This window comes from Balaenoptera physalus, assembly GCF_965194825.1.
Source record: "Balaenoptera physalus genome assembly, chromosome: 9".
Taxonomy (NCBI): Eukaryota; Metazoa; Chordata; class Mammalia; order Artiodactyla; family Balaenopteridae; genus Balaenoptera; species Balaenoptera physalus.
The window spans coordinates 101,939,681-101,962,729 of record NC_138888.1 but is presented as its reverse complement, the minus strand read 5'-3'; the positions used below and the strand labels follow the sequence as shown (position 1 = coordinate 101,962,729).

General features: G+C 38.2%; 1 protein-coding gene across 1 annotated transcript in view; it reads left to right on the top strand.

Annotated features, from left to right (window-relative positions):
- Positions 1–2,619: 2,619 nt before the first annotated feature.
- LOC309666619 (uncharacterized protein) overlaps positions 2,620–23,049 on the top strand; it is a 32,887-nt gene continuing 12,457 nt past the window's right edge. The window contains exon 1 of the mRNA XM_082474267.1: positions 2,620–12,555. Within this exon, the coding sequence (XP_082330393.1) occupies positions 12,267–12,555 (289 nt within the window). The 5' untranslated portion in view covers positions 2,620–12,266. The remainder of the gene's footprint in view (positions 12,556–23,049) is intronic.

The following is a 23,049-nucleotide window of genomic DNA, read 5'->3' as shown; positions in this document are numbered from 1 at the left end:
CACACACACACACACACACACACACACTGTGATTGAGTATCTCAATAAATCTTATATACAAGGCTGGCAAACGAGAATAAAATTCTATACATAGATAACTTTATATAGATAAACTAAAGCTGTATTTGGTAAAGAAGTCGTGGTCACAGGATGTTTGTTATTTTGTATGTTGCACGGTGGACTTGTTTTTGTCCCACTTATGATGGTCTTAGAGCGACTTTTTCTGATGTTGATATTCTCTGACATTGCTTATGTCCAACAAGAGAGCAATATGGCCTTGCTGTGAGACTCAGACCAGCTTATAAGAAAGGCCCCGCCGTGAGTGTTTTTGGATCTCAGGGGCTACCCTTTTTTTCTTTCTCAAAGCTTTGATACTAGGCAATCAATGGAGATGTCACTAATGGTTGGGAAACAGCCAGACTGCCGAGGACAGAGTTTTGCATAACTAGTGAGGAAATGGACATATACAAACTTAGAGAAAAAAGGCCTTGAAGGAAAAAATTGACCTTGAAGGAAAAAGTGGGAAAACTAATGGCTTGAAAATATCCATAGGCAGATGGATAGGAGCCAATGAAATAGGATTTAATAAATGCACAAGGTGCCTGAGGGAGTGAGAGGGAATGGAATAAAGAATTCACTTCTTGTTCTGGGGTGGAAGCAAAGAATATGATGAATAAAAGCAGAAAGTTTGATATGGAAAAGAAAATTTGTAAATAACTTATGTAGTGGACCTGTCTTGATATGCAATCATCTACAAAGAGTAAAGAGGATAAGAATGGAATTGGAATTGGAGGACAATAGAAATGCACCATGCTCACGGTATCACGAGCAGTTCATCCGGTGATCATTTAAAGGGGAAGAAAGGGTTACTGAACGCAGGTGTGGGTCCCGCTAAAGTCAAGTCATATGAATTGGTGGTGGGACTGGCTGTGTCCTGACTCTTAATTGGTGATGATGTTGACATTATCATAGCACCGTGCTGGGTAACGGTAATTTATCCGTAGGCTTAAAACTAAGAGATAGTATTGGTATTAAAATATTTGAAATATCTAGACAAGGTTGATTCCTTTTATTGTTTCTTCTGAAATTGTGCCTGAACTAATTACATTTGAGGAGCAAATTCTATCCCTTTTTTGTCCTAGTGTGCCAAATATCCTACTATGCTACTATTTCCATGTTTTGATCTATAAGATGTTCATGTGATACTACAAAGTTAATGAGATCTAGAGAATTGTAGAAATGTTCAAATATATAAGTACCCCAATTCCAAAGAACTTCATATTAATCCATCATATCAGCTGATATGATTAAGTGTTATTCAGTGTTCTCAAACATAGGCTAGGAAAGAAGAAATAGATGAAGATTATAATAACAGGACTTGACATGGACCCACTTAATTGCCATTAAGTCAGGCTTTTTATATCCTTTATCAAATTACCACTAGGCTTATGCTAACATGCAAAAGGAGATGTTAAATAAAGCAGATTTTCTGTTTTGCTAATGGCTAGAGAAATATATCAGGTCTTAAATCACACATACATTAAGTTGATTTGTTTTTCTTTCTTTTCCACCTCTAAACTATGTAGTATGGTAGATGTTGTATGATAAATGACATTATTCAAATATAAAAGTCTAGTGTTTATTACTGAGAATTCAGCCCAGTAGATATTTTAAAACTTGCTTGACTCCATAAATTCTAAGTTCTGAGTCCCGTTTTGCTTTTTAAATCTCTAGATCTGGTAAGTGGGCTGTCCTCGGTAGAAATGGAGCTTTTAAAATTTGAACCAAATGTTTAGACTTTGAAAGATAAGGTCTAAATTTCCTCAGTAATCCAAAGAGTTTTCTCAATTCAAGTTTTGAAAACCTGGACCTACCTAACATCAAAGAGTAAGTTGGTTCTTGTAGTTTTAACTGTGGCATCTTCTATTTGTATCTCAGAGTAAAGTTGATCATTAAATAAAGTAATAATGGCCAATTACTATGGTTTATGAAAAAATATTAAAAATCAGTTATAACTTCAAATTGTCCTCATCAGACATCTAAAACTTCCAAATGAAGATGTAGTGTGACTAATAGTTCCTAGACAGGACTATAAGGCCTTATTTGAAGATCATGGACCGGGTGAGTTTTACTTTATTCCATATGGATCCCAGGACACAACCAAGTCAAGGGATTAGGATGACTTTTACCCTGACTTAGCCTCTAAATAAAAATAGTTTTCCCACACTGCCAAAATCTACGGCAATCTCATGCATTTAAAACTGTTGTGACTTTTCCTTGAAGTTTTCTTCCTGGAAATTCTTACTTACTTTAATGTTAGTTGTGTTAATTTAAGCTAGCTGGATTAAACTGGAGTCTGAGAGGGGTGATTTTTAATTAACTGCTCCAAGGAAAGGAGCTATGACTCCGTGGAGATTTCTGCAGGACTCACTTGGGCCATTGTCTCAGCACACAGCAGCTGAGATGGAGGATTAATTGTGCTGCTTTCAGAGCAATGGTTTAAAAAATTACATTAGTTGAATAGAATATTGCTTTGAAAGGCACAGCTGTATGTTTAAAAAAACCACAAACCGGGACTTAGGTTAGGGAGAGACTTTATTCGGAAGGATTATTGCAAGATGGGGGGGGGGGCGGCTTCCCTGGTGGCGCAGTGGTTGAGAATCCGCCTGCCAATGCAGGGGACATGGGTTCGAGGCCTGGTCTGGGAGGATCCCACATGCCGCGGAGCAGCTAGGCCCGTGAGCCACGACTACTGAGCCTGCGTGTCTGGAGCCTGTGCTCCGCAACAAGAGAGGCTGCGACAGTGAGAGGCCCGCGCACCACGATGAAGAGTGGCCCCCGCTTGCCGCAACTAGAGAAAGCCCTCGCACAGAAACGAAGACCCAACACAGCCAAAAATAAGTAAATAAATTAATTAATTTTAAAAAAACAAAAAAAAGAGGGGGGACTAAGAACTACGGCCATGGGGAAGATGCTCTGACTGTCAGATCTGGAAACCAGAGGGCGCCTGCTGTAGGGCAGTGGACGGATGTGAATGTGGGGTGGACATGGCAGTGACAAGACAGTAGGTCAGAGAATGCACCACTCAGGGTCAGCCGACTCTTAGGAGGGGCTGACGCAGGCTGAGGGTGGACCAAAGTTCAGGGGTCTGGGGGAAGGAGAGAAGCTTAACTAAAGTTCAATCATATCAGATTCATGCGTATTTTGCTGCAATTGATTAGTAGAGACAAAGCAGTTTAGCTAATCATTTACGAGGCAGAGTGGGAATTTGGAGGGTCCTTGTCTGACCTCATCAGAGGTAAACAAGGCGGGTAGCCCTGAGCTCAGTCATACAGGGAAGAGTGGGTCTTTCCATTTAGCAGTTTTCCCAAACACAAAAGAGTGGGTGGATTTCTTAACCATAGCTGTTTTCCAGTGTCCCAGGGTTTGGGGAAAGTTCGATTTTATCAGTGCACAGATGTAATATTCAGGGTTTTTTTCCCTCTATTGTATGTGAGGCAACACAAATTTCACAGAAGCTTCTCTTACTCTGTGGTAGGCAGAATTCTAAGCTGGTCCCCAAGATCCCTGCCTCTCTGTGCAAACACTCTATATCATCCCCTCCCCTTGAGAATGGGCAAGACCGTTAATGTAGCAGAATCTCATTCCCAGGATTATGTTACTTTATTTGGTAAAAGAGACTTTACAGATGTCACTAAGGCCCATAATCAGCTTGCCTCTTCCCTCCATCAGAAAGAATGCAGGAAACCTTCCTGTCAATCATATTTTAGCATAAATATCTCCACTAAGCTTTCCTATCATTTGCCTGCTCTGCAGGGCCTGGGCAGCTCAGTATAAACACTCATCTGGTGCTGTAGGAGATTAAATTGGAACTAGAAGGTTGAAAACAGAATGAACACTTTGCTTCACCCAGCAGTGAAGAGTCCCACTCTGAATTGCCACTGGGCCTTTTGCATCATTGAACTTCTTTCTTAAAATGAGTGAGATATGTTTCTTTTTTAAGGTCTTAAGCATGGAGTTACCAAAAATGAGAAATAAATGGAGCCAGCTGACTGGGAACAGCTGGTTGAGTGTGGGTCCTTCAACACCTTTTTTTCAGACTGTGTGTCTCTGGGCAAGTTCTGAACTTCTCTGTGCCTCCCGTTCCTTGTCTGCAAAGTAGGAACAATGATACTGTATTCTCATGAGGTTATAAGAATAAATGAGATAATCTTTTTCTTTGTATACTATCTATACGGCTTAACTAGGAGAATAACTGCTAGTTGAAATTATATAAAAAAGCATTCATAAATAAGCAATAAAGGATTTTTGTTTTTGTGTTAAATTTTCTCCCTTGATTTGAATGTGCCCTTAGTTTAAAATTCCTAATGTTTTGTCATTGTTTTTGCTGTTGTTGTTGTTGATTGTTGGTATTGGTTACCCTGGGATTTAGTTTTGTTTTACTTTTTTGCTTTCATTTTTGTTTTTTAATTCCAATAGAGGTGTAAAGGTAAAGATTTGAGAGAGAGCTTTCATACCATTTTGCTCATAAAATGCTGTTTATTCAAGAAAAAAGAAGGGCACGGTGTGTTTAGAGGCAACAATGAGACAACGAAAGAATCTTACAGGCTGCCGAGGGGACTTATAGTCTGAGGTTAAAAGATAGAACAAGTCTTACATTAGAACAGAATGGATTTGAGTGGATTTGAAGGCCTTGGCTGTTAGGACAAAGTTGATGGAATTGCTCTTATAACTGTGATCTTAATTGACTTAAGAGCAGAAAGGTAAAAAAATAAAATTTGAAGAAAATTTTTTCCATAGAGACCAGAAAAATATTCAGCCTTAATTCAGTTTGCTGCTCTTTTTTCCTCGGAGGGCAGTAACCTAGGAAGCCTTCACAAGTGAATTTATGGGTTCCAGTTTGGTTTTCATTGGCTACATTAGATTTGCTGCTCAATTAGGAATGTTATCCACCCATTCAACTTTCCAAATGAACACAGGGACAACTGTATAAATGTTAAATGCTAGAAAAATTTTTAGAATTTGTATTTGATATTAAATAACAACTCCTACCAGCTGGTTCTTGCTTGGCCAACCAAAAGCTTCAGAAAAACGCTCTTATTGAAAGACAGATCTATAGTCTTAAAGTAGACACTGAAATCCATTTATCACTGAAGGTTCTCCCTTAATCAATCAGAGAATTGAAAAATGTAATGAAAAGTAATTTAGAGATTAAAAATGGCCAGTATCATATATATTCTTTGGATATCCAGATGTATGAGGGGGGAAAAAAAGGCAGAGGGACACAGAAGGGGGAAGCAAGATGCAAGGAGCAATTCCTCGGGAGCTTGCCAGCTGTAGCTCCTCCTGTAAAGGACACCCCCTTCAGGGTTCAACCTGACGGGGTGATCATTGCCTCAGACCCGCCATCTGCCTTAGGATGAAGCTACGTTCTGTCCTACATCTGTGATTATAAAAGGCAGTCCAGGGTTATTTCATAACCAATGGAAATATTTATGGGCTTTGTTGCCAAAGACAATTTGTATGTGTGTGTGACAGTATGTATGATGTTCTGGCGACAGAAACTCCAATCCAGGCATTTCATCCTGTCCTTTTCTTGCTACAGATGAGATACGGGTGTAGGCGGGCAGAATAATTCATTGCCAATGACAAAACCCTGATCACAACGTATAATGCCCAAGTTGATTGTCTGTGCAGGCAACTTTAGTTATTATTATGCCATTTCAGAGCACTTTATAATTAAGTTTCAGATGAAAATCCTTATGGAAATGATTCACTAGCTTTCTATTTTGTTCTTCTTTTCTTTCTTTTTTCTCACTGCAGTTCTTCAGTTTCCCCTACCTGTATTTTATGACATTCCCCACTGCTATAAACTAATGCTCCTAGTTCATTTTTCAGCCTTTCCATTAATTTGGTATTTACTCCTTACTCAGATTCCCTAATAAAAGTGCTAATTATGATCATATCTAATAGTGACTAGGGAGGCACCCCACCAGCTCTTTCCTACCTCCAGCTGGACCCACTCACATCCATCATCAGGGTTTGGTTTGTCAGCCAGATTGCAATATTCCCAGCTGCCCTTCTCCAAGCCTGCTAAACCCAGTTTGGGAAATAAATCCAATTCACAAGACACTCTATCAATTATTCCAGCAAACCTCAGACGCAGAGCCACATTCTGTGTATTTACTAACGTAATACCGTTGGGAAAGAATCAAAGCTGAAGATGAAATCGAATTTATTCTTACCTGTTCTCCTAATTATTTTACTTATTGCTCCTATATGTACAGATTTTTCTACAATCATCTGGCCTAATATTAAGTTCACGTGTTTACCTATCTTTCACGAAGCTGCAAATAACAGTTCTAGGCTGCATGGAATTCTTGCCTTTTATGAGCTCCAAAATTGATTCACAAAATGCGTCAAAACAAAGATTGATCTCTTGACTCTATTTTAATGCTCTTGAGCATGCTGATTATTTTCCTGAAAGCTATTTTGACAAATTCTTTCCTACTCTAAAACAATTTTAAATATTTTTGCTAATTGATTTAATGAGCACAATCCACATACTTTTAAAAAATCTTCTCGTTCACTGCACAATGTTTGCCTTATTTATTAGAAAGTTTTCTTCTTTCAAATTTTACTTTAGTTATCCAGACACTATGTTAGCCATTTAATTTTTTAAAAATATGTTCTGTTTTGGTGTGATATTAAGACCCTGGAAAAACAACTCACTGTACCACAGAGGAAAGACAAGAAGAAAATATTAATGTAATTAACTTCCTTCAATAACCAGGGGCCCCCGTGGGAAATTCTTGCCTTGTTGAAATCAGAGTATCTCTACTTTACTTATGATGTTTAGAACCACTCCACGATTTTTCCAACTTTCCTCATTTCCTCTGATTACACCGAGATGAACAGCTCTTTTCTATCCCTACAATTCTGTCAACAGGCTCACTCCGAATGTCAGTTTTGGTTCACATCAGCTGTACTCCACGTATGTGTCAGCTCTATTCACGCAACTGAGTCTTTAGGGTTGTGCTGCCATCAAAGTGATTTGTTGTTCAATCCACAGCTTCCAATACAATAGTTTGGAAGAGTTGTGCCCCTGGAAGTTCAGAAGCGCCTCCAGTTTTCCCCACAGAACTGTGTCGCCTCTCACCTAAGTTTGAGGATGTAATTCTGATCCACTACTGGCTGTCCTCACTTTGCAAGAACTCTAGTCACCACAGCTTAGTTTAAAAAGCAGCAGACCGCAACCACACAGTTCAAATTTCAGTTACCATGTGGTCCTCGCCATGAGCAGTTGCATAAAGTACACACTTCGCTACAAGCCGCTGTCCACAGATCACCAGGTAAATAACAGACGCGCGTCAGGATCATGACCAAACACCTGGCTTCTTTCAAAGTCTGTCACTGCAGATCCCGTTTCGTTCACAGGTAGGAAAGCACGTGCTTGTGTTGCCTCCTTGTCTCTCATTCTAGGTAATTAGTAGTAGGTTCCACTACTGAGACTTCTCGTTTGGATATAAATGGTTCTCAAATTATGAAGATTATTAGCGTTACTGCTGTTAAGGAGATTAATGAGCCTATAGATGAAAAGATATTTCATGCTGTATATGCATCAGGGTAGTAACATCATGGCACCCCTTTTATTCTCCCGGTGGTGCCTCCAGGTGGTTCCTGAAGACATCTGGTTCCTTCCAAGTGACTTGTTCCAAAAATGGATAATCAAAGAAGGAAGTGGCCAACAAAGATGAAAGTGCTGACTTGAGGACACAGGGGGGAAGGGGAAGCTGGGATGAAGTAAGAGAGTAGAACTGACATGTATACAGTACCAAATGTAAAATGGATGGCTAGTGGGAAGCAGCCGCATAGCACAGGGAGATCAACTTGATGCTTTGTGACCCCCTAGAGGGGTGGGATAGGGAGGGTGGGAAGGAGGCTCAAGAGGGAGGGGATATAGGGATATATGTATATGTATAGCTGATTCACTTTGTTATACAGCAGAAACAGACACACCATTGTAAAGCAATTATACTCCAATAAAGAAGTGAGGAAAAAAAATGCAAGTGAAGCAAAGAAATGAGGGGTGATTACACTGGGAGAGATATTTCACTGGAACTTGCATGGAGTCACAGCTGACTGTGGGGACACTGGCACAGCCACCATTGGGGAGGCTCTAGACCTACAGCTGGAGGACCTAGTGGAGGTGAGGCTGTGGACAGACAGGTGTGGACAGACAGGAAGAAGACGGTGGTGAGGAAAAGGAGGACGATGTCTTAGAGGAAGTGACGCTGGCAAAAATGCCTCACTAAAGAAATTCTTGGAGATATTTCACAACATTGAAAGGGAAAAGGATACAATATGGGAAGCTGATCCAGATTTACGAAGGAATGTGATAATCGGCCAAAGCAGTTAGTTATATGACAACAAAAAGGGCATCACTGCTCAAGCTACCCTTGGTAAGTTTTTTACAAATAAATGAAACTTTCATTATTAATGTTTCTAATTTTTTTTTTTGGTGTGGACCATTTTTAAACTCTTTATTGAATTTGTTACAATATTGCTTCTGTTTTATGTTTTCAGTTTTTTGGCAGCGAGGCATGTGGGATCTTAACTCCCTGACCAGGGATCGAACCTGCACCCCTTGCATTGGAAGGCAGGGTCTTAACCACTGGACTGCCAGGGAAGTTCCCTCTGATATTTTAAATAGCAGTATGGTAAATAAATATTAGTTTTAGTATTTAAAAACATCTCCCTATATACTTAAAACCAACGATAAGAGAGTTTTAAGTGTTTTGATGACAGTTTCTAATAGCACAGAACGATCATAAATTTTCCCAAATATGATTCAGATCTCCATGCTTGGTGTCAGCTGGCACAGCCATTTAATGTTCCTTCACAATTGTGCAAAGTAAGGACAACCTGTAATAATTTTTAAAAATTTCAACACCAATAGCTAAAAGGGACCTATGGTTTTCCAAACTAGGGAGACAGGAAACATGTTTATTTATTCATTGGGCTTTGTCTACACTGTCCTTATGGACATTCAATTTTACTATTTCAGCATGAAATAGCATATTGCCAATATAATTCCCCACATTTTTTCCCCAAAGCTTAATCTAAATGTGGCACAGGTTCTGATTTTCTTCCTTCCTGTTACAGAACTCAGGCAGCTTACACTCCTGGTAACAAAGTTGTGTATTGCTCTCACATGAGTGCAGTTGTCTACATAACCCAGGAAACAGAAGATGAGATTCTAAAAGGAGCTCTCATGGCTTACAATGGACTGAGTTCCACAGGATGCTGGCACTGAACCGCACCAAGAGAGCTCCATGTACACAAGTTTGAGCCCAACCACAGTGGGAAGAGCTTTAGCCAACTTGAGGGGAAAAAAAGCTCAGAGAGAGTGGATGGAATCTTTTTCTCAAATTTTCGGATTGTCTAAATTAAACTTGCCACTCAAAGTATGAACACAGATTGTCTCTTGTTTATTCAGAGACTCACAATGGCCCAAAGAGCAAGTGGTTGCCAAAGGGACAGAGTGACTAGAAAAGAACGAGAAGTTCTTATCCTGCAATATTTTTTATTCCTAAGAATGTTATTTGGAACCCCAGATTCATTTTCTCCTACTGTCAGCATTATACACAGTGAACATGACAGCCCACAGAAACCTATTTAACCCAAAGTGCCCCTCAAAAGAGACGTTAATTGTTACATGGCAGTAACCCTTCATTTTTCTAAAGATTATTTTACTCAATAAGCTGATGACAAGGAATATAGCCAGAACACAGGAGGGTTATAAAAAGTCTACAGAAACTGTATTTATTTATTTATTTTTAATTAATTAATTAATTTTTGGCTGCACTGGGTCTTCATTGCTGTGTGTGGGCTTTCTCTAGTTGTGGTGAGCTGGGGCTACCCTTTGCTGCGGTGTGTGGGCTTCTCATTGAGGTGGCTTGTCTTGTTGCAGACCATGGGCTCTAGGCATGTGGGCTTCAGTAGTTGTGGCACGTGGGCTCAGTAGTTGTGGCTCATGGGCTCTAGAGTGCAGGCTCAGTAGTTGTGGCGCACAGGCTTAGTTGCTCCGCGGCATGTGGGATCCTCCCAGACCAGGGCTCGAACCCATGTCCCCTGCATTGGCAGGCAGATTCTTAACCACTTTACCACCAGGGATGTCCCCAGAAACTGTCTTTAACTTGTATTATTTTGCTTAGGAAACCCAGATGAACAATAAAAATATCACTTGTAATTTGACCACCCACAGATAACCATGCTTAATATTTTGATGCTTATTATCTGAGACTTATTTCTATACACATGTGTGTGAATGTGTGTAATGTCAATTTCTAACAAAGGTATGATCATACTATGAATTTTACTTTGAAACCTGCTTTTCCTCACTTAACATATTACAGATATCATAGTGAGAAACATGTATCTACATGATAATTATTAAAGGCTTTACATATTCTATCAGTGAAGCACAACTTGGCAAAGGACCTTCTCATTAACAGCAGACTAGGTGATACAGAAGAACGCATACATGATCTGGAAGATAGAATAATGGAAATCACTAAATCGGAACAGCAAAAAGAAAAACAAATTTTAAAAAATGAGAACATTTTAAAGCACCTCCGAGACAACAACAAGCATACCAACATTTGCATTATAGGGGCCCCAGAAGGAGAAGACAGGAATGGATCAAAAATGCATTTGAGGAAATTATGGCTGAAATGCTCCGAACCTGAAGAAGGAAACATATATCCAGGTACAGGGAGCACAGAGGGTCCCAAACAAGATAACCCAAACAGACGCACACCAAGACATATCATAGTTAAAATGGCAAAACTTAAAGATAAAGAGAGAATTCTAAAGGCAGCAAGAGAAAAACAAAGAGAACAAGGGAACCCTCATAAGGCTATTAGCTGATTTTTCTACAGAAATGTTGCAGGCCTGAAGGGAGTGGTGTATTCAAAGTGCTGAAAGGGAAACACCTGCAACCTAGGACACTCTACCCAGCAAGATTATCATTCAGAATTGAAGGAGAGATGAAGAACTTCTCAGACAAGCAAAAGCTAAAAATGTTCAACTCTACTAAACCTACCCTAAAAGAAATGTTAAAGGGTCTTCTCTAAGTGGAAAAGAAAATGTTACAACAAGAAGTAAGAAGTTATGGGAAAGGGAAAATCCCCTACTAAACGAAAATATATAGTGAAGACTATGGATAAACCACTTAAATAAGATAGTACAGAGATTAAAATAAAAAAATTGTAAAATCAAGTACAGTTGTATAACTACAATAAACAGATAAGGGATAAACATGATGGTATAAAATATAAAATAAAAAACACAAAACTTGGGGGAAATTGGTTCAAGATAGCAGAGTAGAAGGATGTGTGCTCACTCCCTCTTGCAAGAGCACCAGAATCACAACTAACTGCTGAACAATCATTGAAAGGAAGACACTGGAACTCACGAAAAAAGATACCCCACATCCAAAGACAGAGGAGAAACTGCAATGAGACGGTAAGAGGGGTGCAATCACAAAAAAATCAAATCCCATAACCACTGGGTGGGTGACTCACAAAATGGAGAACAATTATACCACAGAAGTCCACCCACTGGAGTGAAGGTTCTGAGCCTCACGTCACCCTTCCCAACCTGAGGGTCCAACAGTGGGAGGAGGAATTCCAAGAGAATCAGACTTCGAAGGCTAGTGGACTTGACTACAGGACTTTGACAGGACTAGGGGAAACAGAGACTCCACTCTTGAAGGGCACAAACAAAGTAGTGAGCGCAACAGGACCCAAGGGGAAGGAGCAGTGACCATATAGGGGACTGAACCAGACCTACCTGCTGGTGTTGGAGGGTCTCCTGCAGAAGCAGGGGTAGCTGTGGCTCACTGTGAGGACAAGGACACTGGCAGAAGAAGTTCTGGGAAGTACTCCTGGGCATGAGCCCCCCCAGAGTCTGTCATTAGCCCCACCAAAGAGCCTGTAGCCTCCAGTGCTGAGTCACCTCAGGCCAAACAACCAACATGGAGAGAACTCAGCCACATCCGTCAGCAGACAAGTGGATTAAAGTTTTTCTGAGCTTTGCCCACCAGAGTAACACCACGCTCTACCCACCACCAGTCCCTCCCATCAGGAAACTTGCACAAGCCTCTTAGATAGCCTCATCCACCAGAGGGCAGACAGCAGAAGCAAGAACCACAGTCCTGCAGCCTGTGGAACAAAAACCACATTCACAGAAAGACAGACAAAATGAAAAGGCAGAGAACTTTGTACCAGATGAAGGAACAAGATAAAACCCCAGAAAAACAACTAAATGAAGTGGAGATAGGCAGCCTTCCAGAAAAAGAAACCAGAATAATGATAGTGAAGATGATCCAGGACCTTGGAAAAAGAATGGAGGCAAAGATCAAGAAGATGCAAGAAATGTTTAACAAAAGCCTAGAAGAATTAAAGAACAAACACGTAGAAGAATTAAAGAACAAACAAAGAGAGATGAACAATACAATAACTGAAATGAAAAATACACCAGAAGGAATCAGTAGCAGAATAACTGAGGCAGAAGAACAGATAAGTGACCTGGAAGACAAAATGGTGGAATTCACTGTCATGGAACAGAATAAAGAAAAAAGAATGAAAAGAAATGAAGACAGCCTAAGAGACCTCTGGGACAACATTAAATGCACCAACACTCGCATTATAGGGGTCCCAGAAGGAGAAGAGAGAGAGAAAGGACCCAAGAAAATATTTGAAGAGATTATAGTCGAAAACTTCCCTAAAATGGGAAAGGAAATAGCCACCCAAATCCAGGAAGTGCAGAGAGTCCCAGGCAGGATAAACCCAAGGAGAAACATGCCAAGACACATAGTAATCAAATTGGCAAAAATTAAAGACAAAGAAAAATTATTGAAAGCAACAAGGGAAAAACAACAAATAACATACAAGGGAACTCCCATAAGGTTAACAGCTGATTTCTCAGCAGAGACTCTACAAGCCAGAAGGGCGTGGCATGATATATTTAAAGTGATGAAAAGGAAGAACCTACAACCAAAATTACTCTACCCAGAAAGGATCTCATTCAGATTTGACAGAGAAATTAAAACCTTAACAGACAAGCAAAAGCTAAGAGAATTCAGCACCACCAAACCAACTTTACAACAAATGCTAAAGGAACTTCTATAGGCAGGAAACACAAGAGAAGGAAAAGACCTACAATAACAACCCAAAACAATTGAGAAAATGGTAATAGGAACATACATATCAATAACTACCTTAAATGTAAATGGATTAAATGCTCCAACCAAAAGGCATAGACTGGCTGAATCGATACCAAAACAAGACCCATATATTTGCTGTCTACAAGAGACCCACTTCGGGGGCTTCCCTGGTGGCGCAGTGGTTGAGAATCTGCCTGCCAATGCAGGGGACATGGGTTTGAGCCCTGGTCTGGGAAGATCCCACATGCCACGGAGCAACTCTAGGCCCGTGAGCCACAACTACTGAGCCTGTGAATCTGGAGCCTGTACTCCGCAACAAGAGGCCGTGATAGTGAGAGGCCTGTGCACCGCGATGAAGAGTGGCCCCTGCTTGCCGCAACTACAGAAAGCCCTCACACAGAAACGAAGACCCAACACAGCCAAAAATAAATAAATAAATACATAAATTAAAAAAAAAAAAAAAAAGACCCACTTCAGACCTAGAGACACATACAGCCTGAAAGTGAGGGAATGGAAAAAGATATTCTATGCAAATGGAAATCAAAAGAACACTCGAGTAGCAATACTCATATCAGATAAAATAGACTTTAAAACAAAGAATATTAGAAGAGACAAGGAAGGACACACATAATGATCAAGGGTTCAATCCAAGAAGAAGATATAACAATTATAAATATATATGCACCCAACATCGGAACACCACAATACATAAAACAAATGCTAACAGCTATAAAAGAGGAAATCAACAGTAACACAAAAATAGTGGGGGACTTTAACTCTGCACTTACACCAATGGACAGATATCCAGAGAGAAAATTAATAAGGAAACATAAGCTTTAAATGATACAATAGACTAGATAGATTTAATTGATATTTATAGGACATTCCATCTGAAAACAGCAGATTACACTTTCTTCTCACATGCACATGGAACATTCTCCAGGATAGGTCACATCTTGGGTCACAAATCAAGACTTGGTAAATTTAAGGAAATTGAAATCATATCAAGCATCTTTTCCAACCACAATGCTATGAAATTAGAAATCAATTACAGGGAAAGAAATGTAAAAAACACAAACACATGGAGACTAAACAATACGGTGCTAAATAATCAAGAGATCACTAAGGAAATCAAAGAGGAAATCAAAAAATACCTAGAAACAAAGGACAAAGAAAACACAAAGATCCAAAACCTATGGGATGCAGCAAAAGCAGTTCTAAGAGAGAAGTTTATAGCAATACAATCCTACCTCGAGAAACAAGAAGAATCTCAAATAAACAATCTAACATTACACGTAAAGGAAACAGAGAAAGAAGAACAAACAAAACCCAAAGTTAGCAGAAGGAAAGAAATCATAAAGATCAGAGAAGAAATAAATGAAATAGAAACAAAGAACACAAGAGCAAAGATAAGAGCAAAACTATTAGCAAACAATAGCAAATCAACAGCTGGTTCTTTGAGAAGATAAACAAAATTGATAAACCACTAGTCACACTCATCAAGGAAAAGAGGGAGAGGACTCAAATCAATAAAATTAGAAATGAAAAAGGAGAAGCTACAACGGACACCTCAGAAATACAAAGCATCCTAACAGACTACTACAAGCAACTCTATGCCAATAAAATGGACAACCTGGAAGAAATGGACAAATTCTTAGAAAGGTATAACCTCCCAAGACTGAACCAGGAAGAAATAGAAAATATGAACAGACCAATCACAAGCACTGAAATTGAAACTATGATTAAAAATCTTCCAAAAGATAAAAGCCCAGGACCAGATGGCTTCAGAGGCGAATTCTTTTTTTTTTTTAATCAGTCATCAATTTTATACACATCATTGTACACATGTCAATCCCAATCATCACAGGTGAATTCTATCAAACATTTAGAGAACAGCTAAGACCCATCCTTCTCAAACTCTTCCAAAATATAGCAGAGGGAGGAACACTCCCAAACTCATTCTACTAGGCAACCATCACCCTGATACCAAAACAAGACAAAGATACTACAGAAAAAGATTATTACAGAACAATATCACTTATGAATATAAATGCAAAAAACCTCAACAGAATACTAGCAAACAGAATCCAACAACACATTAAAAGGATCATACACCATGATCAAATGGGGTTTATCCCAGGGATGCAAGGATTCTTCAATATACACAAATCAATCAATGTGATATGCCATATTAACAAATTGAAGATTAAAAACCACATGATCATCTCAATAGATGCAGGAAAAGCTTTTGACAAAATTCAACACCCATTTATGATAAAAACTCTCCAGAAAGTGGGCACAGAGGGAACCTACCTCAACATAATAAAGGCCATATATGACAAACCCACAGCAAATATTCTCAATGGTGAAAAACCGATAGCATCTGGAAGTCCTAACCATGGCAATCAGAGAAGGAAAAGAAATAAAAGGAATCCAAATTGGAAAAGAAGAAGTAAAACTGTCACTGTTTGCAGATGACATGATACTCTACATAGAGAATCCTAAAGATGCCACCTAACTACTAGAGCTAATCAATGAATTTCGTAAAGTTGCAGGATACAAAATTAATGCACAGAAATCTCTTGCATTCCTATACACTAAGAATGAAATATCAGAAAGAGAAATTAAGGAAACAATCCCATTCACCATTGCAACAAAAAGAATAAATACCTAGTAATAAACTTACCTAAGGAGGTAAAAGACCTATACTCAGAAAAATATAAGACACTGATGAAAGAAATCAAAGATGACACAAACAGATGGAGAGATATAACATGTTCTTGGATTGGAAGAATCAATATTGTGAAAATGACTATACTTCCCAATGCAATCCCTATCAAATTACCAATGGCATTTTTTACAGAACTAAAACAAAAAAATTCTTAAAATTTGTATAGAGACACAAAAGATCCCAAATAGCCAAAGCAATCTTGAGGGAAATAAATGGATCTGGAGGAATCAGACTCCCTGACTTCCGACTATACTACAAAGCTACAATAATGAAGACAATATGGTACTGGCACAAAAACAGAAATGTAGATCAATGGAAAAGGATAGAAAGCCCAGAGATAAACCCACACACCTATGGTCAACTAATCTATGACAAAGGAGGCAAGAATATACAATGGAGAAAAGACAGCCTCTTCAATAAGTGGTGCTGGGAAAACCAGACAGCTACATGTAAAAGAATGAAATTAGATCACTCCATAACACCATACACAAAAATAAACTTAAAATGGGTTAAAGACCTAAATGTAAGACTGGACACTCTAAAATTCTAGAGGAAAACATAGGAAGAACACTCTTTGACATGAATCACAGCAAGATTTTTTGACCCACCCCCTAGAGTAATGAAAATAAAAACAAAAATAAACAAATGGGACCTAATGAAACTTAAAAGCTTTTGCACAGCAAAGGAAACTATAAACAATACAAAAAGACAACCCTCAGAATGGGAGAAAATATTTGCAAATGAATCAACAGACAAAGGATTAACCTCCAAAATATATAAATAGCTCATGCAGCTCAACATTAAAAAACAAACAACCCAATCCAAAATTGGGCAGAAGACCTAAATAGACATTTCTCCAAAGAAGACATACAGATGGCCAAGAAGCACATGAAAAGATGCTCAACATCACTAACTATTAGAGAAATGCAAATCAAAACTACAATGAGGTATCACCTCATACTGGTTAGAATGGGCATCATCAGAAAATCTACAAACAACAAATGCTGGAGAGGGTGTGGAGAAAAGGGAACCCTCTTGCACTGTTGGTGGGAATGTAAATTGATACAGCCACTATGGTGAACAGTATGGAGGTTCCTTAAAAAACTAAAAATAGAATTACCATATGACCCAGCAATCCCACTACTGGACATATACCCAGAGAAAACCGTAATTCAAAAAGACACATGCATCCCAATATTCACTGCAGCACTCTTTACAATAGCCAGGTCATGGAAGCAAACTAAATGCCCATCGACAAACGAATGGATAAAGAAGATATGGTACATGTATACAATGGAATATTACTCGGCCATAAAAAGGAACGAAATTGGGTCATTTGTAGAGATGTGGGTGGACCTAGAGACTGTCATACAGAGCGAAGTAAGTCAGAAAGAGAAAAACAAATATCATACATTAACACATATATGTGGAACCTAGAAAAATGGTACAGATGAACTGGTTTGCAGGGCAGAAATAGAGACACAGATGTAGAGAACAAATGTATAGACAGCCAGGAGGGAAAGTGGGGAGGGGGGGCTGGTGGTGGGATGAATTGGGAGATTGGGATTGACATATATACACTAATATGTATAAAATAGATAACTAATAATAACCTGCTGTATTAAAAAAATAATAAAATTAAATTAAAAAAAAGAAAAAGAAAAATGTGGGAAATGAGAATAAAAAACGTAGATCTGCAGAATGTGTTTGAACTTAAATGACTATTAGTTTAAAACAAGTAGATATAGTTATAAGATAACATGTAGGGACCCCATGGTAACCACAAATCAAAAGCCTACAAATAGACACACAAAAACTAGAGAGAAAGGAACACAAACATACCACTAAAGGAAATCATCAAACCACAAGGAATGAAACAAAAAGAAGAAAAGAACAGAAAATAACTAGGAAAACAAGTAACAAAATGGCAATAATTATACACCTGTCAATAACCACTTTAAATGTCAACAGACCAGAATGTTTATTTTTTATTATAAACATACACATATGTATATCATTGAATATCTGTCTTCACATATTTCTTTCCTCTGGATAGATTTTTTAGAATTAAAATGTTAAGTCCAAGTATGCTGTAGTTACACGATCTATTAATATCATACAATTAAGTTTTTATTTCAGATATTGTAATTTTTTAGTTCTAGGATTTCCATTTGATTCTTTTTACTTAAATTTCTTAATTTCTTCCCATTGCTTCCATATGTTTCTGTAGATTTGTTAACATATTAAACATGCTAATTTTATCATCTGAGTGATCTGCTATTCTGTTTCTGTTAACCATATTTTCCTCTTGACTATGAATTACATTTTCTGTTTTATCATATACCTAGAAATTTTTTTAATTGTATACTAAGCCTTGTAGATTGTACATTGTGGAGGTTTTTAAGCAAGAGTTATCTGAGGGTTCCGTTTTGTTTTGTTTTTGTTCTCAATTAAATGCAATTGAACCTAGTACTACCTAATACATTATGTTTATCTGGGTTTGTTTCTGAGCTATTCCATCCTACTGATCTATTTGTGCACTTGGCTTCCAGTAAAAAACTGTGTTAACTTCCTCTGAAAAGTATTGAGTTTTGTTCCTGCAAATAATTAAACTGTTGGCAGATCACATTGAGAGTGTGGAGGTGTGGTTTCAGGCTTTGTTAAATAAAGCTGGTGCATTTCAGTTCTGCCCTTTCTCCTGAGACATGGGTCTCATACCTAAACCATGGCCTTCTGGATTCCATGGAAAGCCTGGGGTGTTTCCCAAACATTGGTGGGAATCAAACTCCAAACTCTATCTCTCCAGCATCAGGGTAGCTGCTAAAATCTCTGTACCGCTTCTTTTTTTCAGCCTTCCAGCAGCTGTTTTCCCCTGGGGCATCCTGGCATCTTCCACACATGTGGAAGGATTTGAGAAGTTAGTACACAGATTTGGGGGCTCCCCCTTGTGTCTCTTTCTTTTCTGGAATTTCTTCCCCTCGTTTCCTGGCACCATGGCCACAGCTACTTGCCAGGAAGCATGGGAAATGTAGTCTCTCTTTCTGGTGCCATGCATTCACATTTTAATTACATTTTAACATATATTAGTCTATCAAGGTAAAAAATAAACTATGTTTATTGATAGCCACACATAACGTGAAAGGTTAGTATATTTCTACCTCCTCTTCTTCCAATCCCCAAGTTTTTGTTGAAATAATCTGTCTCTAAAAAAAGAAAAATCCAACAATGAGAAGAATACAGCATCACTTCTCTATTATTTCAGCAAATAAAATCATAACCTGGTTATACACAAGAGGAAATATCAAACAGAAATTTAGAAAGTTTCTACAGAATAACTGACCTTCAAAAATGTCAAGGTCATTAAAGTCAATTAGACTGAGGAATTCTTCTAGACTGAAGGAAGCCAGGGAGATACGACAATTGGGTACAATGTGTGGTCCTGAATTAGACCTTTTGTTATGAGGGCATTGACAATGGGCAAAACTTGAATTTGGGACAAGGATATTCAGGAATTTGTCATGTTATTCATGCAACACTTGAGAGTTGGAAATTATTTGAAAATAAAATGTTTTTTAAAAAATAAATAAAGAGAAACATCCAGATTATCATGATTATTATTTTTCTTTTCAGATAGTACATATATTCTAATTCAATACATTATGTTTTTGGCATTTTAAGCTATGTTAACAATTTTAGACTTACACTTTTTCCATTTCTAATTTATGATTAACATTCCTCTATGTGCAATAACTTCAGGAGAGGTAAGCAAATAAAGCATTTTTTGAGCTGTTGTTTATCTGCAAATGTCTTTCCTGCTACTGCAGTGAACAATGGCTTTTCAGGAAGTATAGCTTTTATGCCACAACTGCTGACATTTCTTCCTCCTCTTTTAGTGTTGAGTCTCATAGAAGTATGACAAAATGGATTTTTTGCCTTCTATAAGATTTTCTGACTAGATATTTGAACGATTTCCTCTTTGTTTCTGAAATTCAATTTAGTAGACTATGTCTCATCATTAATTTTATTTGGATTTTATGACCCCTTTATTATGAAGACCAAATCTTTTTAAAACTCCTGGAAATCATATTATATCTATGAATATTTTAAATTTTTTGGCTTGTTTGTCTGGGTACTTTTTCTTCATTTGCGGCAGTGTTTTCCCAAATTTTCATATCATTAAAATCACTCCATGTTCATATTTTGAAAAATAGGTAAACCTCAGTCGAATCCCCAACATACTCAACTAGCATCTCTGAGGATGGGGCTCAGGACGCAGCATTTTAAATGTGTCCAGGTGGCTATCACACTCATAAACATTAGGGAAACATTTTTGTATTTTTCTTTATGCCTATATTTGACTTTTCTGCATCTATCCTCTGTGTCCTTTGTACCTTAGTCCTTTATTTTTTTTCCTTTATCTTCTCTGAGACTTTCTTGAGCTGCTTTCCTAGTTCACTGATCCAGTTTTCTGTGGTATCTACTCTGCTATTCAATGACTGATTTTTCAAATTCAGTACTCACAAGTCACCTGAAATAAAACTGTCCCAGTTTCTGATTCTTCTGTTTACATAAATGCAAGAGCACTTGTGTCCTGTTGAGTAGACACATTAGATTTTTTTAAAACTTGGTCCTTTTTCTTGAAGAAGTCAGTTCCTCAGGGGCCATTTTGTCTGCCTTGACTTCTCCTTTTGAACTAGTGAATCATTTCCTATGTACCGTGTATATATTGTGATTTTGTTGTACTTACAACACATGGAGGGATGGACTTATCCACTTTTAGGGATGATATGCCCATGTGTTTATGCAGACCAAAAGGGGAAAGAGAAACTGATGTTTCTATAGTTTTTTTGTCTGCATAGTATTTATTCAGTGAAACAACGATCAAGAGTACACTTCACTTGGCTTCGCTTGGGATGGATCTTGCTATGAGAAGGACAGCTGCATCCCCAGAGAGCTTAGAGATTCTCAACAAATAGTATCAAGAAAATAAATAAATGTTTCTTCACAGCTCTTCCTTATTGGAGATGGAGGAAAACAGGGGTGGTAGCAAAACTTCTCTGCGTATATATTTTTATATTATTTTTATTTTTGAAACATATGAAAGTATTATTCATTCAAAACCTAAATAAAGTTAAGGTAAAAAATAGTATAAAAAATTTAAAGGAAGGTGGTAGGAATGGTGTGAACAGCCCTAGGGAAAGTACTAGATTTTTTTAAACAATAAAAATTATTTTCTTTAACAAGAGAACCAAGTGGTCACTCAATTCTAGTTTGTTTAGATTTTTGAAAGATCAGCTTTTAAATACAGGTTTCTGAAAATTCCTTTGGGATTTTCTCTAATGTGTTAGCTCTTTATTAAACTATGCCCCATTTCTATTTGCACTGCTCTATTAAGAAGCCCATTCCTGTTTCAGATAAGCAACAAGGTTAGGCAGAGGAAAATCAGAGAACTTAATCAATACACTTAGAACATAACAAGTGTACCAATTTCTGGCCCCGTGTTTCCTAAAGAAAGACCTTTAATATATATATTTTATTATCGGGCGTGCCAAGTCTCACACATCATGTTGGAATTTTCAAATAGTTGCGTATGTTCTTAAAAAACAACCTCCCCTGGATGGTAGAGTGAAATTCTGAGACATAAAGTCCTATCCTGGCTCCAAACTGTATAAATTAAAGGAATATTGATCTTAAAATACCAGTACAGTAAATAATTGAAGCGTTAGCCTGCACTGCCAGTGGTATTGTTAGTTTTGTCTTCATATTGCTCTCCCAGGCAAGCACTTAAACAGCCAAACCCATTAGCTCTTTATAGAGATCAACTCTGTCCACTTAGACAGATTTCTTTAAGCATATAGATCTCTTTCTCGAGTCTGATTACTTGCTCTGGCGTAGTGATGACAAAATTCACCATATTATCTGAACACCCATTTAAAGTAGCTATAAACACCTGCCTCCAAGATGAATACAGGTGCAAGAGAGGCACAGTTTTCTTACTGCCTCTTATTTTTCTGTTATGCACACTAGTCAGAAGTCAAAAACAGAGTATTCATTGGAGAAATGGCAGGACATGAATTCAGTGCCATTAATTGCCTTACCACCAAAAACACCAACACTTTTCTCCTTTGACTAACAAATTGAAAATAGTCTTCATTTTATAAGATTCTTTCAGAAGATGATATTTTAAAGAACAACAACAAAATATTGGAACATGGGCAATTACAATTCTGCAGGAGAAATGGCTATAGCTCCTCCTTGTGAAAATAATTGCAGATTTAAGTTGAAATCACTTATTAGTGAAAATAATGGGAGGATATTGATCAATACAAGATGTGACCATTATTTCACATTATTTAGTCTAAAAACAATAGTCCTTTTGGTGATGCAGCTTTCTTGAGATGATGTTATTTGGTGGGGGGGTGGGGGGAGCAAAAAGCAGAGGGCTGGAAATAAAGAGGCTGAAACAAACCACCCAGCAGGGTGTCTGGCACATAGCAACTTAGTGAGTGTTCATTGAATCAAAATCAGAATTGGGGGTCGGGACCTGTCAATCACCACTTGTGATCTTGGATGTTTTGCTCTCTCACACACAGCTTTCTCATTCACAGTGGTGTATGCCTCTCAGAATGACATGTTACAGTGTATACGAACATTTGAATTGTTTAAAGGGAACATACATTTTACAATCTGCTTCACTTAGAAATTACTCTTATTCTGAGATATCAGAGACGGTGTTGGAACAAGCCCAGTGTTCAGTTATTTGCTTAAATTTACACGCTTGTGTGGACAAAACATTAATGTAATGGATAGGATTCCACCATTACGTAGATAGACCAAAAATAAACTGAATTCTGCAATTTTCTGTTTGTTTCAACAGGATTCTCAAGCTCCAGGCAACAAAGGGCTTCCATGTGTCAGTTCAGCCGTCCTAGCACCTGAACAGACTGTTAGAAGTGGGATAGGAGCCAGGGTTTCTGCTAGGCTCTAGCTGTCCCTGGGATGGGGTCTGTGCATCCCTTGCACCCAAGGGGTTCTCCCCATCCCGTACACACGATGCTGTGCCTCCTCACCGTCTGCCTTGATTTTC